Source organism: Anser brachyrhynchus (assembly GCF_964034855.1).
Source record: "Anser brachyrhynchus genome assembly, chromosome: 23".
NCBI lineage: Eukaryota > Metazoa > Chordata > Aves > Anseriformes > Anatidae > Anser > Anser brachyrhynchus.
In genome coordinates, this window is record NC_137716.1 from 6,376,787 (window position 1) to 6,398,271 (window position 21,485).

The 21,485-nt window shown below is 54.7% G+C and overlaps 4 protein-coding genes across 6 annotated transcripts; 1 reads left to right on the forward strand and 3 right to left on the reverse strand.

The window, feature by feature from the left end:
- The first annotated feature begins 418 nt into the window (after nucleotides 1-418).
- LOC308182131 (potassium voltage-gated channel subfamily V member 2-like) lies at nucleotides 419-4,675 on the forward strand. Its single transcript, XM_080566240.1, has 2 exons — nucleotides 419-2,342; nucleotides 4,384-4,675. Exons 1-2 carry the CDS (start codon nucleotides 1,092-1,094, stop codon nucleotides 4,654-4,656), a joined length of 1,524 nt encoding a protein of 507 aa, XP_080422366.1. The 5' UTR covers nucleotides 419-1,091; the 3' UTR covers nucleotides 4,657-4,675.
- A 1,046-nt stretch (nucleotides 4,676-5,721) lies between these two features.
- LOC308182142 (bone morphogenetic protein 2-like) lies at nucleotides 5,722-8,960 on the reverse strand. The gene is made up of 5 exons (XM_080566264.1): nucleotides 8,007-8,960; nucleotides 7,758-7,894; nucleotides 7,461-7,583; nucleotides 6,856-7,054; nucleotides 5,722-6,572 (listed from the first exon to the last, which is right to left on the reverse strand). Exons 1-5 carry the CDS (start codon nucleotides 8,320-8,322, stop codon nucleotides 6,166-6,168), a joined length of 1,182 nt encoding a protein of 393 aa, XP_080422390.1. The 5' UTR covers nucleotides 8,323-8,960; the 3' UTR covers nucleotides 5,722-6,165.
- Nucleotides 8,961-9,000: 40 nt separating this feature from the next.
- Nucleotides 9,001-18,867, reverse strand: LOC308182145 (uncharacterized protein). 3 transcript variants are annotated; one of them, XM_080566276.1, is made up of 7 exons: nucleotides 17,804-18,614; nucleotides 17,094-17,189; nucleotides 16,175-16,314; nucleotides 14,871-15,129; nucleotides 11,557-11,738; nucleotides 10,943-11,001; nucleotides 9,001-10,219 (listed from the first exon to the last, which is right to left on the reverse strand). In XM_080566276.1, exons 1-7 carry the CDS (start codon nucleotides 17,862-17,864, stop codon nucleotides 10,069-10,071), a joined length of 948 nt encoding a protein of 315 aa, XP_080422402.1. In that variant the 5' UTR covers nucleotides 17,865-18,614; the 3' UTR covers nucleotides 9,001-10,068. The 3 variants fall into 3 exon arrangements, 2 of the variants coding, with proteins under 2 accessions (XP_080422402.1, XP_080422401.1); XM_080566275.1 differs by lacking the exon at nucleotides 17,804-18,614 and adding an exon at nucleotides 18,628-18,867 and having other exon boundaries at nucleotides 9,010-10,219; XR_013941681.1 differs by lacking the exons at nucleotides 9,001-10,219; nucleotides 17,804-18,614 and adding exons at nucleotides 12,692-13,084; nucleotides 18,628-18,867 and having other exon boundaries at nucleotides 10,226-11,001.
- A 151-nt stretch (nucleotides 18,868-19,018) lies between these two features.
- POLE4 (DNA polymerase epsilon 4, accessory subunit) lies at nucleotides 19,019-21,199 on the reverse strand. Its single transcript, XM_080566291.1, has 4 exons — nucleotides 20,969-21,199; nucleotides 20,130-20,214; nucleotides 19,794-19,835; nucleotides 19,019-19,441 (listed from the first exon to the last, which is right to left on the reverse strand). The coding sequence occupies exons 1-4, from the start codon at nucleotides 21,182-21,184 to the stop codon at nucleotides 19,428-19,430; spliced, it is 357 nt and encodes a 118-aa protein (XP_080422417.1). The 5' UTR covers nucleotides 21,185-21,199; the 3' UTR covers nucleotides 19,019-19,427.
- Nucleotides 21,200-21,485: the final 286 nt, after the last annotated feature.

The window sequence follows — 21,485 nt, forward strand, 5'->3', positions numbered from 1 at the left end:
GCACCGCTCGGCTGGGTGTCACCCGCAGACACGCTGGTCTGTCACTGACAGAGATATTGACCAGCACCGGTCCCCGTGCAGACCCCCGAGGGACACTGCTCATCACTGATCGACACCTGGACGTCGAGCTGTCGACCGCACCTCCTGGGTGCGGCGTGTTTCATGGGCTGACGTAGGGTCGTGTGCCAGGCTAAGACAGAAGGATGGACCTACTGCTGTTAACTTTGCCGCCCGTTTACCCTAAAATCCGAAGGATTAATTCCTTCTCTTTGGTTCCTAAAGGTTAGGGGGACCTTTCGCTGCATACTTTGTTTTCCAGTGTCTCATTCCATGTTCACCCTCCTGCTGATGGAATAACGGGGCTGAAGGCAGGTGTGATGGGCAAGTGGCACAGGGCAGCAGCGCAGGAGGAGCTTGCCACACTGGGGGCCACGTGGGCACTGCCTGGAGGGCGGATGGTGCCTTCACCTCGAAATCTGCACAGGGAGGGTTGAGGAATGAGCTGGGAGGTAGCGACCGTTCCGCTTCTATGACAGCTGACGGGGCAGGGGTAGCTGCATTAACGCTCGTGCTTAATGAAGGACTGATGCCAAGAGCAGCATCTGCTGTGGGGATACAAAGCTGATACAAATCTCATGCGTCTGCACCGTTGCGCCCCTGGCAAGGGAGGCGTTCGGTGTCAAATCAAGGCAAGCTCACGCTCTCACTTCAGCTCGCTGTAGTGGATGCAGTGCTTGGAAATGGGGCAACGTGCCAAACACAAACGACTAACGAGGAGAATAAGGAAAAAGAGAAGAGCAGAGCTGGAAATAGTTCCTTATGTAAAGGGTTAATGCTTCAATCTCATTATTGTCTTAAGGAGCGGACACTTCGCTGCCTCCAGCTCCTACGGTGCAAACCGCAATCTGATAAGCAATCGGCTTTGGGAACCTGGCAGGTGCCACGTGGCGCCGTGACCCGGCCGGTGCCCCTCAGGCAGCAACTCCCCGCTGCTCCTCTGAGCTCCAAGCCCGGTGGGAGCGGTCCCGTGAAGCCGAAGCTGCTGTCCCACAGCCCGCAACGGGAATCGCTGCTTCAGAGGGGCAGGCACGATGAGGCAGCTGGAGAGGAGGCGTGCGAGTCTCTCTGCTGGGCTGAAGATTGGGGATCGCCGCGGCTGCTGCCGGACACTGGAGGAGGAGGAAGTCCACATCCCTTTTGCGCAGGACAGCCTGGTAAAGCAGTGGAGCTCCATGCAGAACGTGACAGACGGAAACCAGGAGAAAAGCGAGATGCCCGTTCAAAGGAACAAGTACTTCCTCAACATCAACGTGGGCGGCACGTTGTTCCACATAGCGTGCAAAGTGGCAGCCCGATATCCCGTCACCAGGCTCGGGAAGCTGGCCATTTACACAGACCCTACGAAGAAGCTGCGGCTCTGTGACGACTACTCAGTGCAGAAGAACGAGTACTTCTTTGACAGAGATCCTTCAATCTTCCACTATATCTTCCACTTCTACCGCAGCGGGGTCCTGTGGATAATGGACGAGATGTGCCCCAGTAACTTCGTGGAGGAAATCGAGTACTGGGGAATCCATCTGAAATACTCCCAGCGCTGCTGCCGGATCCTGTTTGAGGAAAAGCAAGATGAACTCAGCGAGAACCTGAAAATACAGAAGGAGCTGGAGGCAGAACTGGAGCCTCTGGAATCAGCAGAGCAGTTTGAGGGCAAATGCTTGGGGCAGTTTCGGAAGATGATCTGGAACCTCATTGAGAACCCTTACTCTTCTGTCCCAGCCAAGATCATTGCTGTCATGTCAAGCTTCTTTGTGCTCATCTCCATTGTGGGCATGACACTGAGCACGGTGGAGGAGATGAAACACAAGACAGGGAAGAAGTGGATGGAGCTGCTGGAGATGATCTGTGCCATCTTCTTCACTTCCGAGTACCTCATGCGGCTCATATCCTCCTCCAGCTTCAAGAAGTTTTTGCGGGCGGCGCTCAATGCCGTAGACCTGGTGGCCATTCTGCCATTCTACATCCAGATCCTCTTCGAAAATCTGGACGAAGGAGACACCCTTTACCATGAGGAGCTGCACCAGATGGAGAATGTGAGCAAGCTGGGCAAGGTCCTCAAGCTCATCAAGCTCATGAGGATCTTCCGCATCCTCAAGCTGGCACGCCACTCCACCGGCCTCCGGGCTTTCGGCTTCACCATTCGCCAGTGCTACCAGCAGGTTTGCTGCCTCCTCCTCTTCATCGCCATGGGGGTCTTCACCTTCTCCGCCCTCATGCACTCGGTGGAACACGACGTGCCAGGCACCAACTTCACCAGTATCCCCTACGCGTGGTGGTGGGCAGCGGTAAGGTGTGAGCGCCTCTCCTCCGGAGAGGTGCGCGGTGTGGCTCTGTGGGAAGGGGCTGCCTGGGTGCTCCAGGGATTCGGCACCACCGCTGGCCAGGATGCAGGAAAGGGCCCCGCTTTCCCAACTGCTTTGTAGTGATGGGCAAGACAGAGCCCTGCATGCTTTGAGGAAAAGAATCAGAGATTTGGACTAATCTCAGAGGCTCAAAAGTCAGCGCTAGAGCGGGTTGTTGGGACGGAGCCTGCACTAACGTAGCCTGCATTAGTGACAAGGGGGACATGGCTCGGTCTGGGCTTTCCCCGCAGTGGCAGCTGGAACCCAAGCATCTGGGTGGCTGCGGTTCGTGCTCTGCGGGCACAGGGAGAACCGCTCATCCCCGCAGCTCGTGCAGCAAAGCAGCTCACAGGACACAAGGGGACGCGCAGGGTCAGAGCTGGTGGCGCTGAGGAGGGGGACCCAGGGCTGCACGTGAGAACCCGGGGAACATGGGGAACGTGGTGGCACATCCTCAGCCTGTGTCCAGAGAGGGGACACAGACCGGAGCGTGCTGCCGCTGGGGACAGGAGCCTTTGTTCGCTGCCTGCAGAGCCAGCAGCTCTGCTGAGCCGAGCACTAAAATAAACCGGGATTAATTCAGGGGTGAGGAGCAGCTAAAGCGCTGGAGAGCCAGGGGTTGTGAGGAGATTTTGCTATACAGAGGAAATGATCCCTCCGATCACTTCTGCTATTTTAATTCCCCTTGGCCACCATAGGCTGCCTCCTTCAAATTCTTTCCTCCTGGAGGAAGTGCCTCTTAACAAAATCAGCCCATCTGGGTTTTTTAATGCTGGGAGGTTCCTGAATGGCTGCTCCCAACCCTGGGCTGCGTCTCTCCATGCAAAGTCCAAACCCTTCTGCCTCAGCTCTCGATGTGGCCCATGGCTCTGCTCCCCTCACCCCAATGCGGCTCCTTGGGGTGTGTCTCTGGGCAGTGCCTGCATTTCCCTTGAAAGGAGCATCCGGGAAGCTTCGTCCCTGTGGGACTGGGCAGGTTACAGCCAGGAAGGGCCGGGGCCGCTGCTCCCTGGGGGCAGGAAGCTCCGACAGACAGTCTGGCTGCTGAGAAAGTTCAGCTCAGTGATGTCCTGCTGCTTTTGAAGAGATGCACAGCAAGGGGAGGAGGGAGCAGGAGAGCTTGCCTCCGGTCTCTGCAGCTGGGGCCTCGTCCAGCACCTTCCTCAGGATCATGGGGCCCACCTGGCTGGCAGGCTGCAGCCCGTGGGGCTGGGCTCAGAACCTCAGCAAGTGTCACTGACAGCGGGGTGAGGGTCCCAGGGTGCAGCCCCCCACCCTGCTGCTTGCCTGGCCGGGGCACCCTGCTCTGCTGCCTCGCATGAAGCATCCCCGCGCCCGTGTGGCTCCCTCCCGTCTGGGCCAGGGCTGCATTTGCCCCAGTGCGGGAGAAGGCAACAGGTTTCTGAACCAGGCACCGGTTTATGGACACTTGGGGCTGTTTCCCTGCCCTGGTCTGCAGCTGTCCCCAAGGAGCTTGGGGGAAGGGAATCCCCCAGATCCTTGCTGCACCTAGTTGTCAGCACGGAGCAGGGCCAGCAGGGTGTCATCCCTTCCCTCGTCCCCGCAGCCCAAGCCCTGCTTCATAGGCTCCTTTTCCCAAGCAAACCCAAGCTCAAATACCAGCTCCTGCCCCAGCCCACGGCAGCCTGCACCAAAGCATCCCCAGCCGCAGGGAGAGGGCCCTGGGTGGGTCGGGGAGAGGTGAAGGAGCAGGGCAGGGGAAGAGCCCAGCTGGCTTTGCCATGAGGGTGCAGCAGTCCGGGGGTGCAGCAGTCCGTGCTGGAGCTGGTGCACGGGGGGCTCGTGGCCCCAGGCCATGGCCATGCAGGCTGCTGGAGCGGGGACAGCTGAGCTGGCTGCAAACGTGGTGCAGAGCAGTTCTGGGTGATTCCCAGATCCTGCACAGGGGAAGAGCAAGGTGGGTCCCCACATTGCCAGGTGGAGCCTGCACGGCACGTAGCGGTCCTTTCTATTCCTCTCCCAGGTCAGCCTCTCCACCGTGGGCTATGGAGACACCGTGCCTGACACGGTGCTTGGCAGGATGGTGGCGTTTGGCTGCATCTCCTTTGGCATCATCCTCAACGGCATGCCCATCTCCATCCTCTACAACAAGTTTTCTGACTACTATGCCAAGCTGAAGGCCCACGAGAACGAGACCAGCCTCTCCCTCAAGCTCTCCAGGAGGCTCCGCATCAAGGAGCGAGTTCTGCGGAAGCTGTCGGAGTGCTGCAGAGCTGGCCCCCGCTGCCACCACTGACCACCAGCCCCGCACTTCCCAGTGTCCTTCCCACCGAGCCCGCTTCCCTTTCTAGCGCCCAGCGGTGCCGCAGGGGCACAGGAAGGGCTCCGGGTGCTGCTGGGCTGGGAGCCGCGGGCGCTGGCCACGCTGGGGTGCGGAGCTGGCAACCGGAGCATCCCCGGGAACAGACCTTTAATAAACCAGGCCAGAATGGTTCATCGGCCAGCCACTTCGTGTTAAGTGAGTGAGCTGCTCGTGCTCAGGGGTGAGCAGTGAGCTGAATTACCCCCACTTTTCAGCACGCCAGTATGTCTGAGGAGGTGCTTTGCTCTTCCCTTGAAGTACGGCACAGATTTATGACCATACAGAAACTGCCTTGTGCTGCTCGGAGTGCACGGCCGGGGCAGCAGGACTTAGCCTTGTCCCGCTGGGGCAATTGGCTGGGCAGGGGGCAAGGAGTGGACATCTCCCTGGGGGCTCATGACCCCCTCTCCTGCCCACGGGTAGGAGGAGGTGAGCCTGGCTGCAGGTTGGTTTCGGGTGTGTGACCACGTCCTGATGGGCTCGTGGGGGAGGACACCCCCCCCCCGCCCCCCCTTCCCAAGAGGGATGGGGAGAGGGGCCCCAGGCGGGTGCTGGGAGCAGGTGGTGGCAGGGAAAGGCCGCCAGCCATGGGTGCTGCTTTTGGGCAAGCAGCGGGGAGGAAACTGGTGCCTACCTGCTGGGGTGGGACTTGGTCACTGGCAAGCTGAGCTTGGAGGTGCTGGGGGTGGGGGTGCCGGTGTCTGGGGCCCTGGTTAAGCTCATGCTGCAGTGAAACGGTTGGGAGGAGGCAAGATGGGCACGCCTGCAGCTGCCCTGAGCCCCAGCACCCACCCCTGCTCCGCAGGGATCCCCCCACCACGGCATCTGGCTGACAGATCCTGAAGGCATTGGGCTGGGAAACATGTCCAAGGAACAGAAATCAGCAACCAAAACTGCCCCAGAGGCTGAACTGCAGCCGAATCGTCATTTCTCTGCTCCTGCTGCCCCACGGAGTGTTTGCTGTCCCTCGGCCAGCATTGTCACAAGCAGTGGTCACAGAAGAAACCCCGCTGAGAACAGCACGTTTAATAGCTCCTCTGAATTCATTTTACAAAATGCAGCAATGTACAGACATTTACAGGACACTGTACAGGCAGTTTCTGTCATATATTAGTGCTCTTGCTATTTACATATAGTACAGCCTGCAGGAAGCCTTTGCAGGCAAGGAAACCTGCACACCCTGCGTGGGGCACCCAGAAACAGAGCCGCTCCCCCGGGGCTGCCAGCTCTGTAGGCTCATTTGGGTCTATTCAGTTCAGCCCTGAGCCTTCCTGGGCAGAGCCAGGCACCTCCTTGCTCTGCTCTGCCCGGTCTCTTTGGTACCGCTGTGGGTTTTTGCAGGACAGACCCCTGCAGAGAGATTCCTCCGCCTGAGGAAATCTCCACATCGCCTCCCGGTGCTCCCAGAGGGAGCAGCAGCAGCCTCCATTTGCTCCTCCTGCCTCAGTGGCAGCCACAGCTCCCAGCCACCATGTCGTCGTACTGCTTGAGGACCACGTTCTCATCGTCGTCGAAGTAGAGGAGGTTGATGGAATGGAGTTTGTCCGGCACGCAGCAGGGGCTGCTGACACCCTCACTCAGCTTGAGGGCGTTGATGATGGACTGCACGGTGGCGTGGTTGGTTGGCCGCATGTTCTCGCCCAGCGGGAAGGGGCAGGAGCCTTTGCAGTGGTAGGCGTTGTAGCCCCGCGGCGAGATGATCCACCCGGACCAGCCGATCTCCTCGAAGTCCACGGACAAGGGGTGCCTCTGGCAGGGCTGGAGCCGGTCCAGCGAGCGTGTGCTGCGTGGCCCGTTCAGCTTGGGCACTGTCATCTTGGCAGGAAGAACAGGATCCTGAGGCTGTAAATCTACCCAAAACGAGAAAACGATTCCATTAGCATGATCGCATGAGCCTGAGCTGAAGGAGGAAGCAGAGCAGCAGCCCTGGCCACCCCTCCGTGCCCGCTGTCTGCAGCTGCCCTTTGGTCAGACTGCCACCACGATGGAGCTGATTAGCGCGAACAAAACCCAAATTTACATCTGTAAGCCTGCACCCGTGTTCAGGCTAACCCGATGAGAACAGGAGCAGTCCGAGCACCCTGCAGGCGAGGTATCATGGCACCGAGCTGTGCTGGGGTGTGCAGGACCTACCTGGGAAGTCCGCCGTGGGCAGGGATGCTCCCCGGCGCCCGTCATCGGTGAACAGGACCAGCATGGGCTTCTTGCTCTCGTGGTGGTCCCTGCTGGACGCAAACTGTATAGCAGGGGAGTCGAGTGGGCTCCCGCCCAGGCCATGGACTGTCACCAGCAAACCCCGATTGCTACTCTCATCTTCGGTCCAGTCGCGAACCTGGAGAAGCAAAACCAGCGTCACTGCTGTGGGATGGGGCAGGTGTTGCTCCAGCGTCCCCACAGCAGGTGACAGGTGCCCCCGCCACACCAGGACACCCGGCGCCCCACCAGCGGTGCAGCTGCAGCCATGGGAAGGGGCTGTGCTGCTCCCGGGCCGTGGCACAGGGAACGCAGCAGGGGCCAGCAGTGGAACACCAGCCTGGGACAGGGCATCCGTCCACCCAGAGCTCATCCCTCCCCACAGGCTACGTGCCTCGGCGTTGCTGGAAAGAGGGTGGACAGCAACTTGCATTGCAAGCCCAGATGGGACTGCAATAGCTTTAAGAAGCTGCAGCATGCAGAACACTTGTTTTTGTGGTTTTTTTTTTCCTCTGTGCCACCCAACTCAGCGTAAAAGTACTCACAGCCTCTGTGATGGCAAAGACCTCCCAGCCAGAGCCCTGCAGTGAGAGGAGCCTGGACGCCAGCAGCTTCTGCCCCTGGGGGGAGTCCGGTTCAGTCTTGTCCAGAATTTGGTAGATGCTGACCTGGGGAAGGAGGCAAAGGGCAATCAGCACCCGTGGGTCTGAAGGGGAAACACCCTTGGCACGGGTACTGGGGAAAAGGGAGGGAGATGGAGAGAAAGCACCTGTGGCATCCCTGAGCACAGGCTGAGTGTCCCCATATCCCTCTCCCCATCCTGTCCCCGTCCCCCTCCTCACCTGGCAGAAGTGGTGCCGTTTGGGCCCGTCGGTGGCTTTTGGCCAGAGGCGGAAGAGATGCAGCTCCGCGGTCAAGATCTTTTCATTCTTGGCCACGCTGGAGAGGACGAAAAGGAACCGCATCTTCTCGCCATGAGCTACAGGGAGGAACAGGTTGGGAAGCGGAGCCAGGTGGGAGGGTGGGGGAATAGCGCTCAGCCCCCTCCCGCAGCCCCCTCTCCCCAGCACCCTGGGGGCCTCCCCCCTTACTTTTATCCAAGAAGCTGCGGACCGTGTTGCCCTCCAGGATGTCGGGGTTCTTGGTAACGCCGTCAGCGTTGGCCACGGTGTTGAACAGATCCACCATGTACTGGGGCGGCTGCTTGAAGTGAGCTGGGGGGGGCGGAGGGTCTTCGATGCCAAAGACTTCCAGCAGCCTCTTGAGCGCCTCAGCTCGCCGGCTTGCTGCGCTGGCCGGGCTCGGGCACGCCGGCCGTGCCAGCACCAGCAGCAGCAGGACGGTCCCCAGCATGGCTCTGCCGTCCCAGCCCCAGCTCGACTCCCCCCTGCCTCCCCTGCACCGCATTTATAACTCGCTGGAAAGATGGATTGGAGTCAAATATGCACATGAGCAATCAGGAAGGCAAAGAGAGCTAATTGCCATGCTAACAAGGTGCAAAGCTGGGCTCCTGGGCACCCTACACCAATTAGCTCCAGTACACAAGCAGGAGGGGAGCGCTGCACCACAGCGCCAGGGAGACACAGGTCCCGGCTGCACGGCCCCTCAGCAGGGCTGGCCAAGCTGCGTTTGCTCTCCGTAGGAGACTAACTGGTTTTTAATGATGGCACTAATGGGACAAACAGGAGAACCTTTGTGTGGGGAAGCAAAGAGGGAGAGGAACAGCCAGGGCTGTTGCACGTGTCCCCTCCTGTCCCCAAGCTGCTCCTGCCGCCCTGCATGGCAGGGGGGGCTCGGTGTCATGCAGGTGTCCCTATCCCTCATCCCTGCTAAACGGGCGGGGTGGGGTCCCCCAGTTTGCAGGACGCCGTGCAGCCCAGCCTGCTCGTGCCCCCGCCGCTGCCCGCTGCCTCTACGAGCAGGGAGGATGCCGCAAAGCGGCTGCCAGCAGGGAACCACCCGGCCTGGGGGCAGCGGCTTCCTGCAGCAGCGTGGGGCCTGTGCTCAGCAGTAACTCAACCGCAGGATCCAAACTGAAATTAAGCTTTGCGTGTGTGTATATATATATACACATATTGTGTGTGTGTGTGTGTGTATCTCCAATTGCCTTCCCAAGGATTAAAAGGCATTTGCTGGTAATTCTTGAGTGCCCAGTATTATTGAAATACCATGAGAACCCTACAGGTTCAGGATGATGGGATAAAAGCCAATTCCTTGCTTGCGTTCCCTAACCAGAGGGAAACCAGGTTGGTGAAGGTGACCGTGTTGACACAGGACACTTGGATTCTTTACATTTGCTGTTTGTTTTAATGCCACATGACTTAACAGAAAAATTAGCACTATACAATACCATCCAGCCAGACGAAAGGAGCAGGATTAGAAAAGCCTGTTAGGTTTTATAGTGACCCGTGAATCCCACAGGAAATCCCTGTGAAGGAGGCCCGCAGGTGCTTGTTCTGTGAGCAGCTTGGTGCAGAGTGGAAGGTGCAGGAGCAGAGCTGGACCTGTCCGTGTGTCTGTCCATCAGCTGGCAGGGCTGAAGCACTTCCAGACCAATGCCGCCAGAAGAAGAACCAAAGGCTGCTTGGCCAGCTGGCAACTGTAATTTATCCTAACCCCACATTTTGATGGTGAAAGGGCTGTTAATTATCCAGAATACACGGGGAGGCAATGACAGGCTTGGGTTAATCAACAAAGGAAACTATTCACATCCTGTGGATCCTTTCCTTTCCCTTCCCTGCTCGCTAGCTGCAGCGGCGGGGCTTCCTGCCAAGGGGACACCTCCACCCCAACATGCCCACCTTCCCGATTCCCTCTCCCACCCAATTCCTGCTCCACATTTCGCGGATGGGAGCAGCCGGCCCTGTGTGGTCCCAGTGCCAGACAGCCACATCCATCCCTCCGCACACCGCATCGTCCCGGGATGTTTGGGCAGACCGAGGGGCTGGGGAGCTGCACAACGGAGCCCCAAGGAGCTGCAAATTGCCCATGATGTTTATTTTACAAGCTGCAAAACATTTTGTGGAGGGTTCATTTATGCAAACGCTGTTTAAAATAGCTTTCATTGATAAAATAGCCTTCTCTCATTTACATATACTACAGACAGTCTGGCAGGGGTCCTGCAGGAACCCCACCTGCAGGTCCCCAGCCCAGCTACCCCCTGCACTTGCACTGCTGGATGGCCACGACGGTGCGAATGCGGTCTCGATGGCTCCTGAACATGTGTACGTCATAGCGGTGAGGGGCACAGCGGCTAGAGGCAGCTTCTGCCCAGACCAGACATTTCTCTCCACCTTGTGACTCCCTGCAGTTAGAGACAAACCAAGTACATTCCCTGCCCGCCCCTCAGGCCCCAGGTTCCTGCCTTCCATCACCTGGAAAAGGGGAGATGCCCAGACCAGGGAGGCTCTGCCTCTGTTCCTTACTTCTGGCGTAACTCAGCAGGCTGCCTCCTCCCTCTCTGCCCGTGCAAAGCAAGGATTTTTTTTCTTTGTGGGTTGATTTGTTTCCCTATGCATTTGACACATTTTGTCTCTGAAAGCAACACAAAGTGCTGCCCTCCTGGCCTGAAACAACCGTCTGAGCCTCCCCATCCTCTCCTTCTCCTCCTCCTCCTTCCTCCACCCTGCAGGAATCACAGGCAGGGAACGGCAATGGCACATTCCAGGCCAGAGAAGGCCTTTGTCAGGATCTTCTCCCCATCTTCCTCTGCTGTTGTGGGGGACCACAAGCTCTACAACCAGCTGCCTGATGGCTGAATTCAGCGTTGTCATCAGCAGGTTATTCTTTCTCCCTCAAAGCAACAGAGCTGCTGTAGCATCACTGCAAACACTGCTCTGTTTCAGCTTTGTCCCTACATGATTAGACACGGGTGAGCTGCAGGTGCGACCCCAAATCTGCTCCGGTGTTACCCCTAGGCCCTGCCCTGGGACCCTTTGGAGGGCAGTGGGAACAGAGGCAGCTCGAACCTGCCCCTGGATGTGTGCGGTGTGCCCATGAGGGGCCAGACCCTGGCAGCTGTGCTTACCTAAGCAAGCAGGGATCCCCCGAGGAGCAGCTGCCCAAGCACCTTCCCACATCAATTTCCTGCAAAGATTTGCAAAACAAAGGCATGAAAATCCCCCACCGCACCTCGCAGGGGACACTCCGGGGGACTGGCCGTGCATCCCTGTGCCCGCCCTCCACCCCCAAGCTGAATACACACCCCTGTGCAAAAGGGCAGCAGGGAGGCAAAGCTCACAGGGAGAAGTATTTTGGGGGCACATTATTATTATTGCATCGTGGTTACCTATGCACAAAAGCTATGCTGAAGTCGAGTCTGTTGAACTGAGCTTAAGACATACTTAACAATTTCACATAATTTTCACATAAATAACTCACTATTCCCTTAATTAGTGTTTAAAGAAATCCTCACCCCCCCCAAAAAAAAACCTGTTTGTTACTTTATGGCACCGATGTATAAATGAATTAGTGGCAAAGGATAAAGGAAGTGTCAGATTTTTACCACTACAGCTTGTGGCCAGGCTGTGCTTAACTCTCCTGGGAGAAGCTGCCCACGGCAGAGCAGCCTGGGGTTATTTAAACCCCACAGAGCAGCAGCGCTGAGCCCATGGCAGGGGAGACCGAGCTGCAGGGACCAACCTTGAGCCGTTTCTCCCTGTGTCCTGTGGAGCTGTGCACAATTTCATAATAATATTCCACTTGGGAAACACGATAGCATTTCTCCTTCATTTCGCAGCTCTCCAGCGTCTGAACCACCTCCCCACCACGTGGATTTTTGACCAGAGCAGTGCTGAACTTTGTGGGCATGCAGAAAAGGCTACCTGCAAGGAAACAAGAAGGCAATTTAATCTGGGGCTGTCTGAGGCCATCACAACTGCAGCATCCTTGCTGTGCGTCTGCTGTGTGGTTCTGGCATCCAGCCCCTAGCACGGGAAGTGCTGGTTTTCCATGTGAGGGGCCCCAGCCAGGATTTTAGGGCTCGTTCTTTCACCAGCTCGGGGCTTCAGCTACAGATTTTGTTCCTCCCTCTCAGCTTCAGAGCACAGGGCAAAGACAGTTCATTCTGGGTAGAAGTTGTGAATCCTGCGAAAGCCACATCCCTGGGGAGGCAGCATGAGCTATTACTTTTTATCTTCAGGAAAGAAGGACTTTGAACATAAAATATTCATGGCAGAGCTTTTTCCAGAGACATCCTCTCACGCCAGGGAGCTGGGGAGCATTATTTGAATTTACTCATTCAGCTTCCTCTGGATTTGGCTGGGCTGCTGTGCCCAGCACAAGCCCCTGACCCCACCAGCCCCTGGCCAGCCCAGTGCCACCGTCTCTCTTGCAGACACCTGTGCTGCAAAGTCCTCCTGTTCCCGAGGAAATACACAACAGCACATCAGCTCATCTCCTGCTGTTGCCCACCCCCACGACAGACGTGCTCACGGACGCCCACCCAGCCAGCACTCAAAGCCACTCCACGAGCCACCTGGCTGCTTCGGTAACTCCCTGCTCCGTGCAAGCCTGCTGCCACCGCCGCCTCCCTCACGCATTGCCCTGGAGCGATCCCTGCATCCCGCCGCCTTCCTCCTAGCACGGCCCAGGATGGGGTTTTGCTGTGAGGCTGACGGCTGGTTCGTATCCCCCCCGGTGCCCACCTCCCCCAGAGCCTTTCAGACAGACCAGTTGCTTCCCAGCTCCCTGAAACAAAAATACTCAGCTTCCCCCCAAAATATTTGCAGCTGCTCTCGGCCTGCTTGGCCACAGGAGGGGAAGGGGCCAAACTCACCCCCTGCAGATGCAGGTTGAGTCCTGCTTCGCCTTTTCTTTCCGTATTCAAGCCCTAATTCAATGGAAAATGCCCAGTGCAAAAAAAAAAAAAAAAAAAAAAAAAAGATTGTTTCAGTTTGATATGCCTAGTGTGATTTTTAAGGATGCCCACAGCGCTCATGTTGCAGAGAGCAGGCAAAGAGGGGTTCGGGCAGACAGGCTGCAAGCCTGCGTCTTCACTGCTGTTTCCCCCGTGGGTCCCCCATGGGACGCAGCATCCCCGTCCCTCTGTCCCTGCAGCATGGGCCCTGCAGCTTGAGAGGAGGGAGAGGCTCCTCCAGGAAACAACAAACGTCCGGCTTAAAGGACACCGGCACAGACTGTCCCATGGAGCTCAGTTTGAATGTATCTTCTGAGAAAAAAAAAAAAAAGGAGTTTATTTGCTGAACATCCCAGCTTTTCTCTCCCTCACCAAGTAAATTAGAATTAAAATTTCCATTTCATGAGCTACAGGCAGTGAAGGATGGCTAACTTGACACAGGGGTCATTCTTGGGCTTTTGTCTCTAAGCAGCTGTCTTGCCCCGTACCCTGTGGGTGCAGGTTCTGCAGGGTTTGCATCTGGTTCCAAGCTCTAAAATGGCTGTAAGAGTTTCCTACCCCCTCCCAGCTACTTCTCCATCAGCTGCTGGAGGACATTTCTTTGTCCAGGATGCAACTGTGTTTTTGGGGGAGCGAACAGCAGTTTCTGACCGCAGGTCTCTGGGATGCTTTGAGGGGAACACAAGATCACAACTGATTTCTGGGAACCAGCGTTTTTGGGTGAGATTTTAACACCCTTCTCCAGGACCCCCCTCCTCTGCTGCTGCCAGTCTGTAACACAACGCTGAAAACCTCAGCCTGTCTTTACAGGGGGAAATCGAGAAGGAAAGTGCCGAGACCTGCCCTGGGGCAGAGGCAAAGCTGAGGGCGAGTCCACATTTCCCAGTCCTGGGCCGTTATCACTGAATGAGCCACCATCCATTAGCAACCCTGGGGACAACTGCCACTGTCCAGCACCTTCCAGTCACACATTTAGGAAGTAAATGTCTGTGCTCATTCTCCCACCCCTGGAAAAAAGCACTTCACGCTGCCTAATGATCCACTTGCTGTGTCTTGTTGCCAGATTACACAAGGCTGTGGGACCACAGTGCCCCTCTTCACAGATCCCTCCTTTAGGAAGGATGACAAAGGACGGAAGAATAATTATCGTCTTCATCCACAAGCAGAGCCCTTCTGGATTTCGGCTTCTTGGCCACCCACCTGGCTTCCCCACCCCCTCTGGATCAGGCCCCTTGGCTGCCTTCCTAGCTGACATTAGGACTCGCATCAATCTCTATCCCTCTCTAGTGGCTGCTGTGCAGCCCTGCCACAAGAGCTGCCTGGAAGGTTTTAATTGGATGGTTTTACATGCCAAAATGGCAATTAAACAACTTCAACAAATTCAGAGAGAACTGATTTTTATCAAGGAGTTGTGGAAGCATTTCAGTATGACTTTTCATCCTGATAAAAAAGGACCAGTTCATCTCCACTGACGTGACGCTCTTTTATGTGTGAACTTGCGAGACAGCCCACTAGTTCAAAATGGACTGACTCACCTTTATCCCAGTGGAAGGTTTTGACTTGTTTGGAATGATTTAGTTTGGAATTTCCATTTCCAAATGATTTTTGAAACATGAGCGTAGTTCACTGGTGCCAAGATGAAAGTGCATTTCAGAATGTCAAAAAGGAAACTCCATTTCTAAGTGTTCAGTATTACAGTTTTTAATCATCACACTGTTTTTCTTGCTTTGAAGCAAGCTTTTGAAGCTTCCTTTGGAGCAGAGACTCCCAAGGTCCCTTCAAGTCTACAGTCCATCATTAGAGCGCACTTCTTTGGACCATAAAGTAGTTGTACTCCCACCCTCACAGCATGCATAGGGGAAGGGATTCTCACTGCACTTTCGGACCTGCGCTGTAAGGGCACAGCAACAGAATGGAAAGGAAAAACCAAGCTCAAAATACAGTCCCCTCCCCCTGTAAATCAGAGGCTCTGCGTGGCAGACTTGGGTGCTGATGGACCTTGCTGTAAGCTCTGACATTGCGGAAAAGCATGCTGACCACACAGCAGGGCTCGTCCCTGTTTTCCTGGTGGAAGAGGGGCCCTCCACCATCCCCATACCTGCACTGTAGGTCGGCTCAGAGCATCTCCCCACGTCAACCGTGACCTCCCAGGGAGAGTCCGGAAAGAACGTTTTCAGAGCTGGGAGACGGAGACACTCCTCGGGCCATGCGCTGCAGTGACAGCCGTCGACCACCTCCACCTCCCGATCGCCTTCCAGGAGCAGGAGCCGCTCCACGTGGATGCGGGCTGGCTCGCAGCGGGACCCTGGCGGGCAGGAACGTGGTGCTCCTGGAACCTCGGGGTGCCCGACCTGTAGCTGCACAGAATGGAGTAAGGGGCAGATTCACTTTTAAGAGCAGCTCGCACCAGCTCCCTGATAAAAACCTCCCCTGACCTGGAACTGACTCAGCTTTTACCCCTTTATCCCAGCACGGCAGCACTGTGTTGCTGTGCTGCTGCCCTTTGCAATGACATTCAGAGCAAAGTTGTTTCTTCCCCAAAGCTCTGCTACAACCAGCTGAGCGGCAATGGCTGAAGCAGCCCCACTTTCCCTCCAGGCTCCTGATGCGGAGGATGAGCATGACGGCAGCTCTGGGGAGCGAATGTGGACCTGCTGGGCTGGAAGGTGCTGAGGCAGCAGAGCCACAGTGGTGACAGGCAGTGACAAAACTTTTCACAGTTACAGACCCCAAGGTGAACACGCACAGTACAGGCAGGTGCAGTGCCTGCTGATCTTGTTCCCATTCCCTCTGCAGGGTTAGCTATCCTGCTGCCAGACAGGATGGAGATGGGACATTAAGCAACTTCAGTCTCCTGGGATAAAGAAAGCACCGCAGCCTGTGTGTTTGGGGATGCTCCTTCTAGTCCCTTCTAGGAGTGACACATGGCACAAGGTAAGGCAGTGGCATAAGCAGCTCAAAGGCCAATTTTGCTCACCCAGGCAGCAAAGGGCCTCCGACCGCTCTGAGCAGACACCAGCTCTTGTGCCGAGCAGATGTGGCTGAAAGAGTTGGTCTTGCTGCTGGTCTCAGGGAGGTCAGAAATACACTTGGACACTGCCTGGAGCACCCAAGCAGGTACTGTGATGGCCCTGCTCTGCACCCAGCCGAACTCCAGCCCATCCTCTGCCATAGGGTATCTCATAGAGTTTCTGTTTGTCTGCCCTGCATATTCCACTGCTTGGTGGCTGAGGAGGACAAGAGGCTCAGTAACTAGTTTACTGCAATGCAGAAGACAGTAACTTAGAGCGTGTGCCAGGTATTTGAAAACATGTACGAAATCAGAGCCCCAGGCACCAGTGCGTGACCTTCATGCAGAACCAACTGCTCCCGCCATTGGGGTCACAAAGACACATTTCTCACCTTCTTACTTCTAAGAAAATCAAGCATGGAAGTGTGTCTGGAGAGCCCCAGGAGGCCAGGGTGGTGGGAGCTGATAGGCTGGGATGGGCAGGTAGACCTGCACTTCCCAACATCCACGCTTACAGGGCTGCCAGAGACATCTGTGAAACAAGAGTGATAAAAGGATTATTCCTTACTATTTGGCTACGATCATTTTATAATTTCTACTGTTCACATAACAACCTCAGATGTTTTGCAAACACTAAAGGTTAAATCTGTATGACTACTGCTCTTACACATTGAAAAAAAAAAAAGACCAAACAAATCTGATTAAAGAAACCTCAGACTTTTGGACATACAGTTTAAATCCATTTTCACGCATCTGTGCTAATATTGACTGAAGCATATTTTATGTAGCCTTAGGGGCTGCAAGGGGAACTGAGACTAACAGCCACTCTTGAAGGCCACAGACTTTCCTCTGGTGAACTAATGGACCTCCTTCCTACTTTCTCTGCACATTAAAGCCAGGACACCCCATTGCCTCACCGATTCCCCTGCCAATATTAAACCTGAGAACCAAAAGTCTGCAGTAGTCCTGAACTTACACAGTACCCAAATGTTTCAAACACAGAATTCACCCATACTTCCTGACACAGATCTCGGTCATGGTGCAGCACATTTGTACAGAATATGAAACCTATTGCGTGCAGATGAACAGACCTAGTGGCCAGGCTACTCTCCAGTTCCTATTCCACAAAACTTGTTTTAGGTGTTGGGTTATCTGGGTGTGGAGTCCCCTGAATATTTCTGTCCTTAACCCCCTGAGGGAAAAGTCACTAGGATAATTTCAACATAAAGAAACACCCCAGGGAAGACAGGTGGGACTTGAGCGGGGATGCTTGAAGGGTACACATGTCCTGTGGGTGAAGAGGGAACTCACCACGCCCCACGTGGAGGAAATGGTGTTGCCTCTGGCAGCAGCCCCTCTCTTCAAACAGGTTCCCTTGCTCGCCCTCTCTGCTGATGGCTCCGGCACCTGTAATCACAAACCACCAAGCTCAGCATTGCGCCAGTCATAATTCACCTGCCTAAGCCAGGAGGAAGCACTGAGCTCCAAGCACACGGCTCCAGCCACCTGCTGCCTTGAAGCAAATGGCTTCAGTGTAAGGAAGAGTTTTAGAGTAGTTATAAATGGACATGACCCATCTGACCTCTAAGAGTTGGCTAGTTGGACTAAATGCCCTATCTAATTAATTAATCAAAAAAAAAAGGCTGTGTTTAGCAGTTTTACCTTCGTATACCCATTCCCTGCTCTCTTCTACTTCTGCGTTACTGCAATGTGAGCTAGGATCAGAGGAACAATTTCACCTGAAAGACAGCACAAAGCAGCTCCTGGGCTCTAAACTCCCCAAACACTTATGCACAGCAGCTTCCTCAGAGGCAACTCCTGTATTATTTGTTGAGTGGAGACAATCCCTGATGGTGTTCAGACAGTGAAGCGTAGTAGAAAACACACTCCATGCCCACACAGAAACATCACGTACAAAGCCCGCACGTGGCTTCGCACCACACACCAGTACAAGCCCTTTTCTCTCCTACACAAGAGCCCAAATCCGCACCAAAGAAAACGAGAAGGAAAAAGGAACTTACTGGCAAAGATGGGACCATGTGAAAGTCCCGCCAAGAACACTACAGCTAGCAGGTCCTGCATACTGCACTTTAGGAAACACAAGAAGGGCTCAGCATCCCAGATACTTATACCAGCCCTCCCTCAGCAGGCGAGAAGGTGAACAGCTTGGGGACAAATGGGTTTGCATACTGCTGGCAAACATTGCCAGATTGTGATCTGAACAAACATGCAGGCAGCCCGGACAGTGATGGCATCTCTCCCACAAAGCCGACCGGGATCGGGCTTCAAGCAAACTTCAAAGTGTTTCTTGAGAGCAACTGGGCTTGCCCACTGCCTAGGGAAGCTCCCTTGGGGGTCTTTGTTCTTACTATTGCTTTCAAACTAATTAAGTTTGTGGTAACTCAGAGTCACTTTTAAGTCCCCTCATTCGAAAAAGATGTGTATCCTTCATCCTCATTCATCGTATTCAATGGGCTTTTTATCTAGAGATAACCCACCTTTGTCACTCTGCAACACCAAAATTGAGACCAAAACTGGTCTTTGATAACAGACAGCGACACACTAGGACACTAGCAAGGACAGTGTGTCTCCCATGACCACAAGGAGAGATCCATGACTATTTTTGCCTCCCTTCAGTGTGACTGACCCCTGGAGCATCTTCTTTCTAACTTGTTAAACACAAAGGAAAGTAACAGTCTCCTGAGTCCTGGAAACATGAGAAGCACCAACAGTGCTTGCATGCTGCAAGAGACTCTCACAGACACACGGCGCAAAGGCAGCGATGCATCCTGAACACTTGCTGCATGCGGTTCTCAATTACAGAGGTTAGGATCTCTGCACCTACTTGCCAAGTCCAGTTGGCAGGGACGAGATCCAATTCCCAGGGTAATTCTTTTGCCAGATTCAGGAATGAGAGCAAAGGAGAAGAGCAGTGGCAGCATAACATGGCAGATGTCATTCATGCATTCAAAATTGGATTTTTTTTTTTTTTTGACTCAGATCACTTGCAGGTGCAGGGATCACAGTTTATGGAAGCTTCCATGAACAAACCAAAGAGTTTCCCTGGAGCTCATACGTAGTTCCTGGAGGAGAGCTGGGCTTAACTGTAACAGATGCATTGAGGAAATGATGAGCAAAAGCAGAACACCATTAGAAGGCATCCTTTCCAGACTACGCTAGTGCTATAGAAACAAGACCTTCATCACAGCAGCACAGAGGAGGAATCAGGACAGCTATTCAACAACAACAAAAAATTTAATGTTGGCCAAGAAACAAACATATACAAAGAAAAATATGTTTCCATTAAAAAAATCACCATGCCTTGGCATCTAAGCTAATCCACTCTCCATTCACAGCTTCGTGGTGCTGCAGAGTACCTGGAGCAGCTGCTGTGTGCCACAACCGAACTGGAGAGCAGTCTGCATTGCAGCAACAGGGCACGGTTGAGTGACGTACAAAATATTTATGAAAAAATACATATTTTAAATAAAGAACTTACAACAACTTAAACTTTATACAAAACATTATGGTTGCCATTTCAGTGTCTCAATTCTAGGAACTACTTTCGAACTCTCAGTGTCCTGTTTTCCACCCCACATCCATCTCTGCAGTCTGTTTCTCCAGAGAGCTCCATCTCTGGCCAGCTCAGTCCAAAGTACCTAAAAATGAAAACAAAAAAACAGTCTTGGAAATCAGAAAGGAAACAGAAAGGCAGTTATATGAACAACTGAAACTTGTTTAGAAACTGCCAATGGAATATGCAGTAACTTAGTTTAATAAATGAATCACATAGAAGTAAGACCAAATTTAACTAAAAAGTATTGTACGTATCTCCAGGACAACTTGATTTGCGTTTCACCTCTCTGAGGGGGGAGAGGGACATAGATGAGTTACACTACTAACTATTAAAGATGGGCCCCAGAGGGGCTCTGCAAATTATTACGTTCTTTCTCTCTCAAGAAGGGGACTCCAGAAAATATTGAAACCAACTGAAACCAAGCAGAAACTCACCTTCCAAAAAAGCAAATTCATCAATAGCTTCAATAGCATTATCTGCAAAGCAAAGTGAAAACAATTAACATAGATAAAGCTGACTCCGTATTTGTGTTTACTTCAAATAGCAGCATTTGAATTTGCATCACAGTACAGTGACCAATTTCAAAGAGGTTTATTTGTTTTGGAGGTGGTGTGTGAAATTACTAGCATATAATATTTGGTAGGAGATTTCTCTTTCATCTTTGGAGAAATAAGTTGTTCCTACAACTGTTTCATCACACCAGGACAGGTAGAAAAATCCTCCCTCTTACCAACCCTTTGCTAATGACAGTACTAAACGTGGCCTCATACCCAGATCTTTTCTCTGCAGAGTTTTTCTTTTTCCTTGCTGAGCGTACACATAAGCATCTTTGGCTATGGTTTCAACAAACAACTCCTGCAAAGCAAAAACACGAGAGTTTCACACGGAGAATGGGAAAGGGAAGAAAGAACATCTGTGCAACAAGGAAAATGTGAAAGGTCCTACAGAATTTTAGAAGAAACCAAAATTGCCATCCTAAAACATCCCCTTTCCAATAAATAGCTCTGAAAACCACAAATTAAATTATTGGGTAGTGATGCGCATGAGAAGTAACAGAGGAAAGAAGGCTGTGCAGGGCAGAGACAGAACCACAGAATCATCTAGGTTGGAAGAGACCTCCGAGAGCACCTAGCCCAACCTCTGTCTCCTCTGAACATGTCTGAGACCAGACGTGCGTCAGCTGCTCCCAGGGCACCTTCTGGGACACAGCCCTCGCGTGCCATGCCGAGGATGCCTCAGCTGTCGGAGGCGGATACCCAGCAGCAGCCCTAGGAGTTACTGCAAGGGAGCGTGATGCCAAAGCTATCCGACCATCAACCCTCGCCTGTGTAAAGGGAGACACCTTACAAAGGTGATGGGAACAACCCTGTCACACATTGCTCCCACCTGCACACCACAAGCCCTCAACCTGCAGCCACGGCCAACTGGACGCCGAGCCCGAACAGGCTCAGAACTGCCTCGGGGAAGCAAAACGCCGGCTAGGAGAGCAAACTGCCGCTCCACCGGCAACCTCGGGCCCACGGGGGGCCCCGGCGGGCCGGGCCGGGCCGGGCCGGGCCTCCCGGCCGAGGCTCCCCGCCGAGGGACCCGCGCCGCCGCCGCGCCTCACCGTGGCCCGCGCCAGGACGAAGACGGCCTCCTGGCTGGCCAGGGTGACGTCCGGGTCCGCCTTCACCAGCGCCTTCACCCGCGCCAGCGGCAGGCGGGCCAGGCGGGCCGGCCCCGGGCACTGCGGCCCCGCGCCCGCCTCCTCCCCCGGCCCCGCCGGCTCCGAGCCCGCCGCTGCCGCCGCCGCCGCCGCCACCGGCACGGCCGCCGCCGCCATCCCGCGCCCAGGGGCCGCGCCTGCGCAGCGCCGCCGGGCGGAGCGGGGCCGCCGCGGGGGGGGCCCGGCGGAGCTGAGGGGGTTGAGGGGGCGGCGGGGCTGGGGGGCTGAGGGACCGCGGAGCGGCCGCGGTTGCCTCGGTGCTGTCGGGCAGTCGGCTTCCAGCCAGCCCCTGCCCCCTGACGCGGGCCTTGAGCCGCCCGGTCGCTACCGAACGCAGCCCTTGAGCCTCCTCCTGTCACCCGCCTCCCCCTGACACAGCGCTGCAGCCTCCCCGCCTTCCCCGAACGTGGCCCCTGAG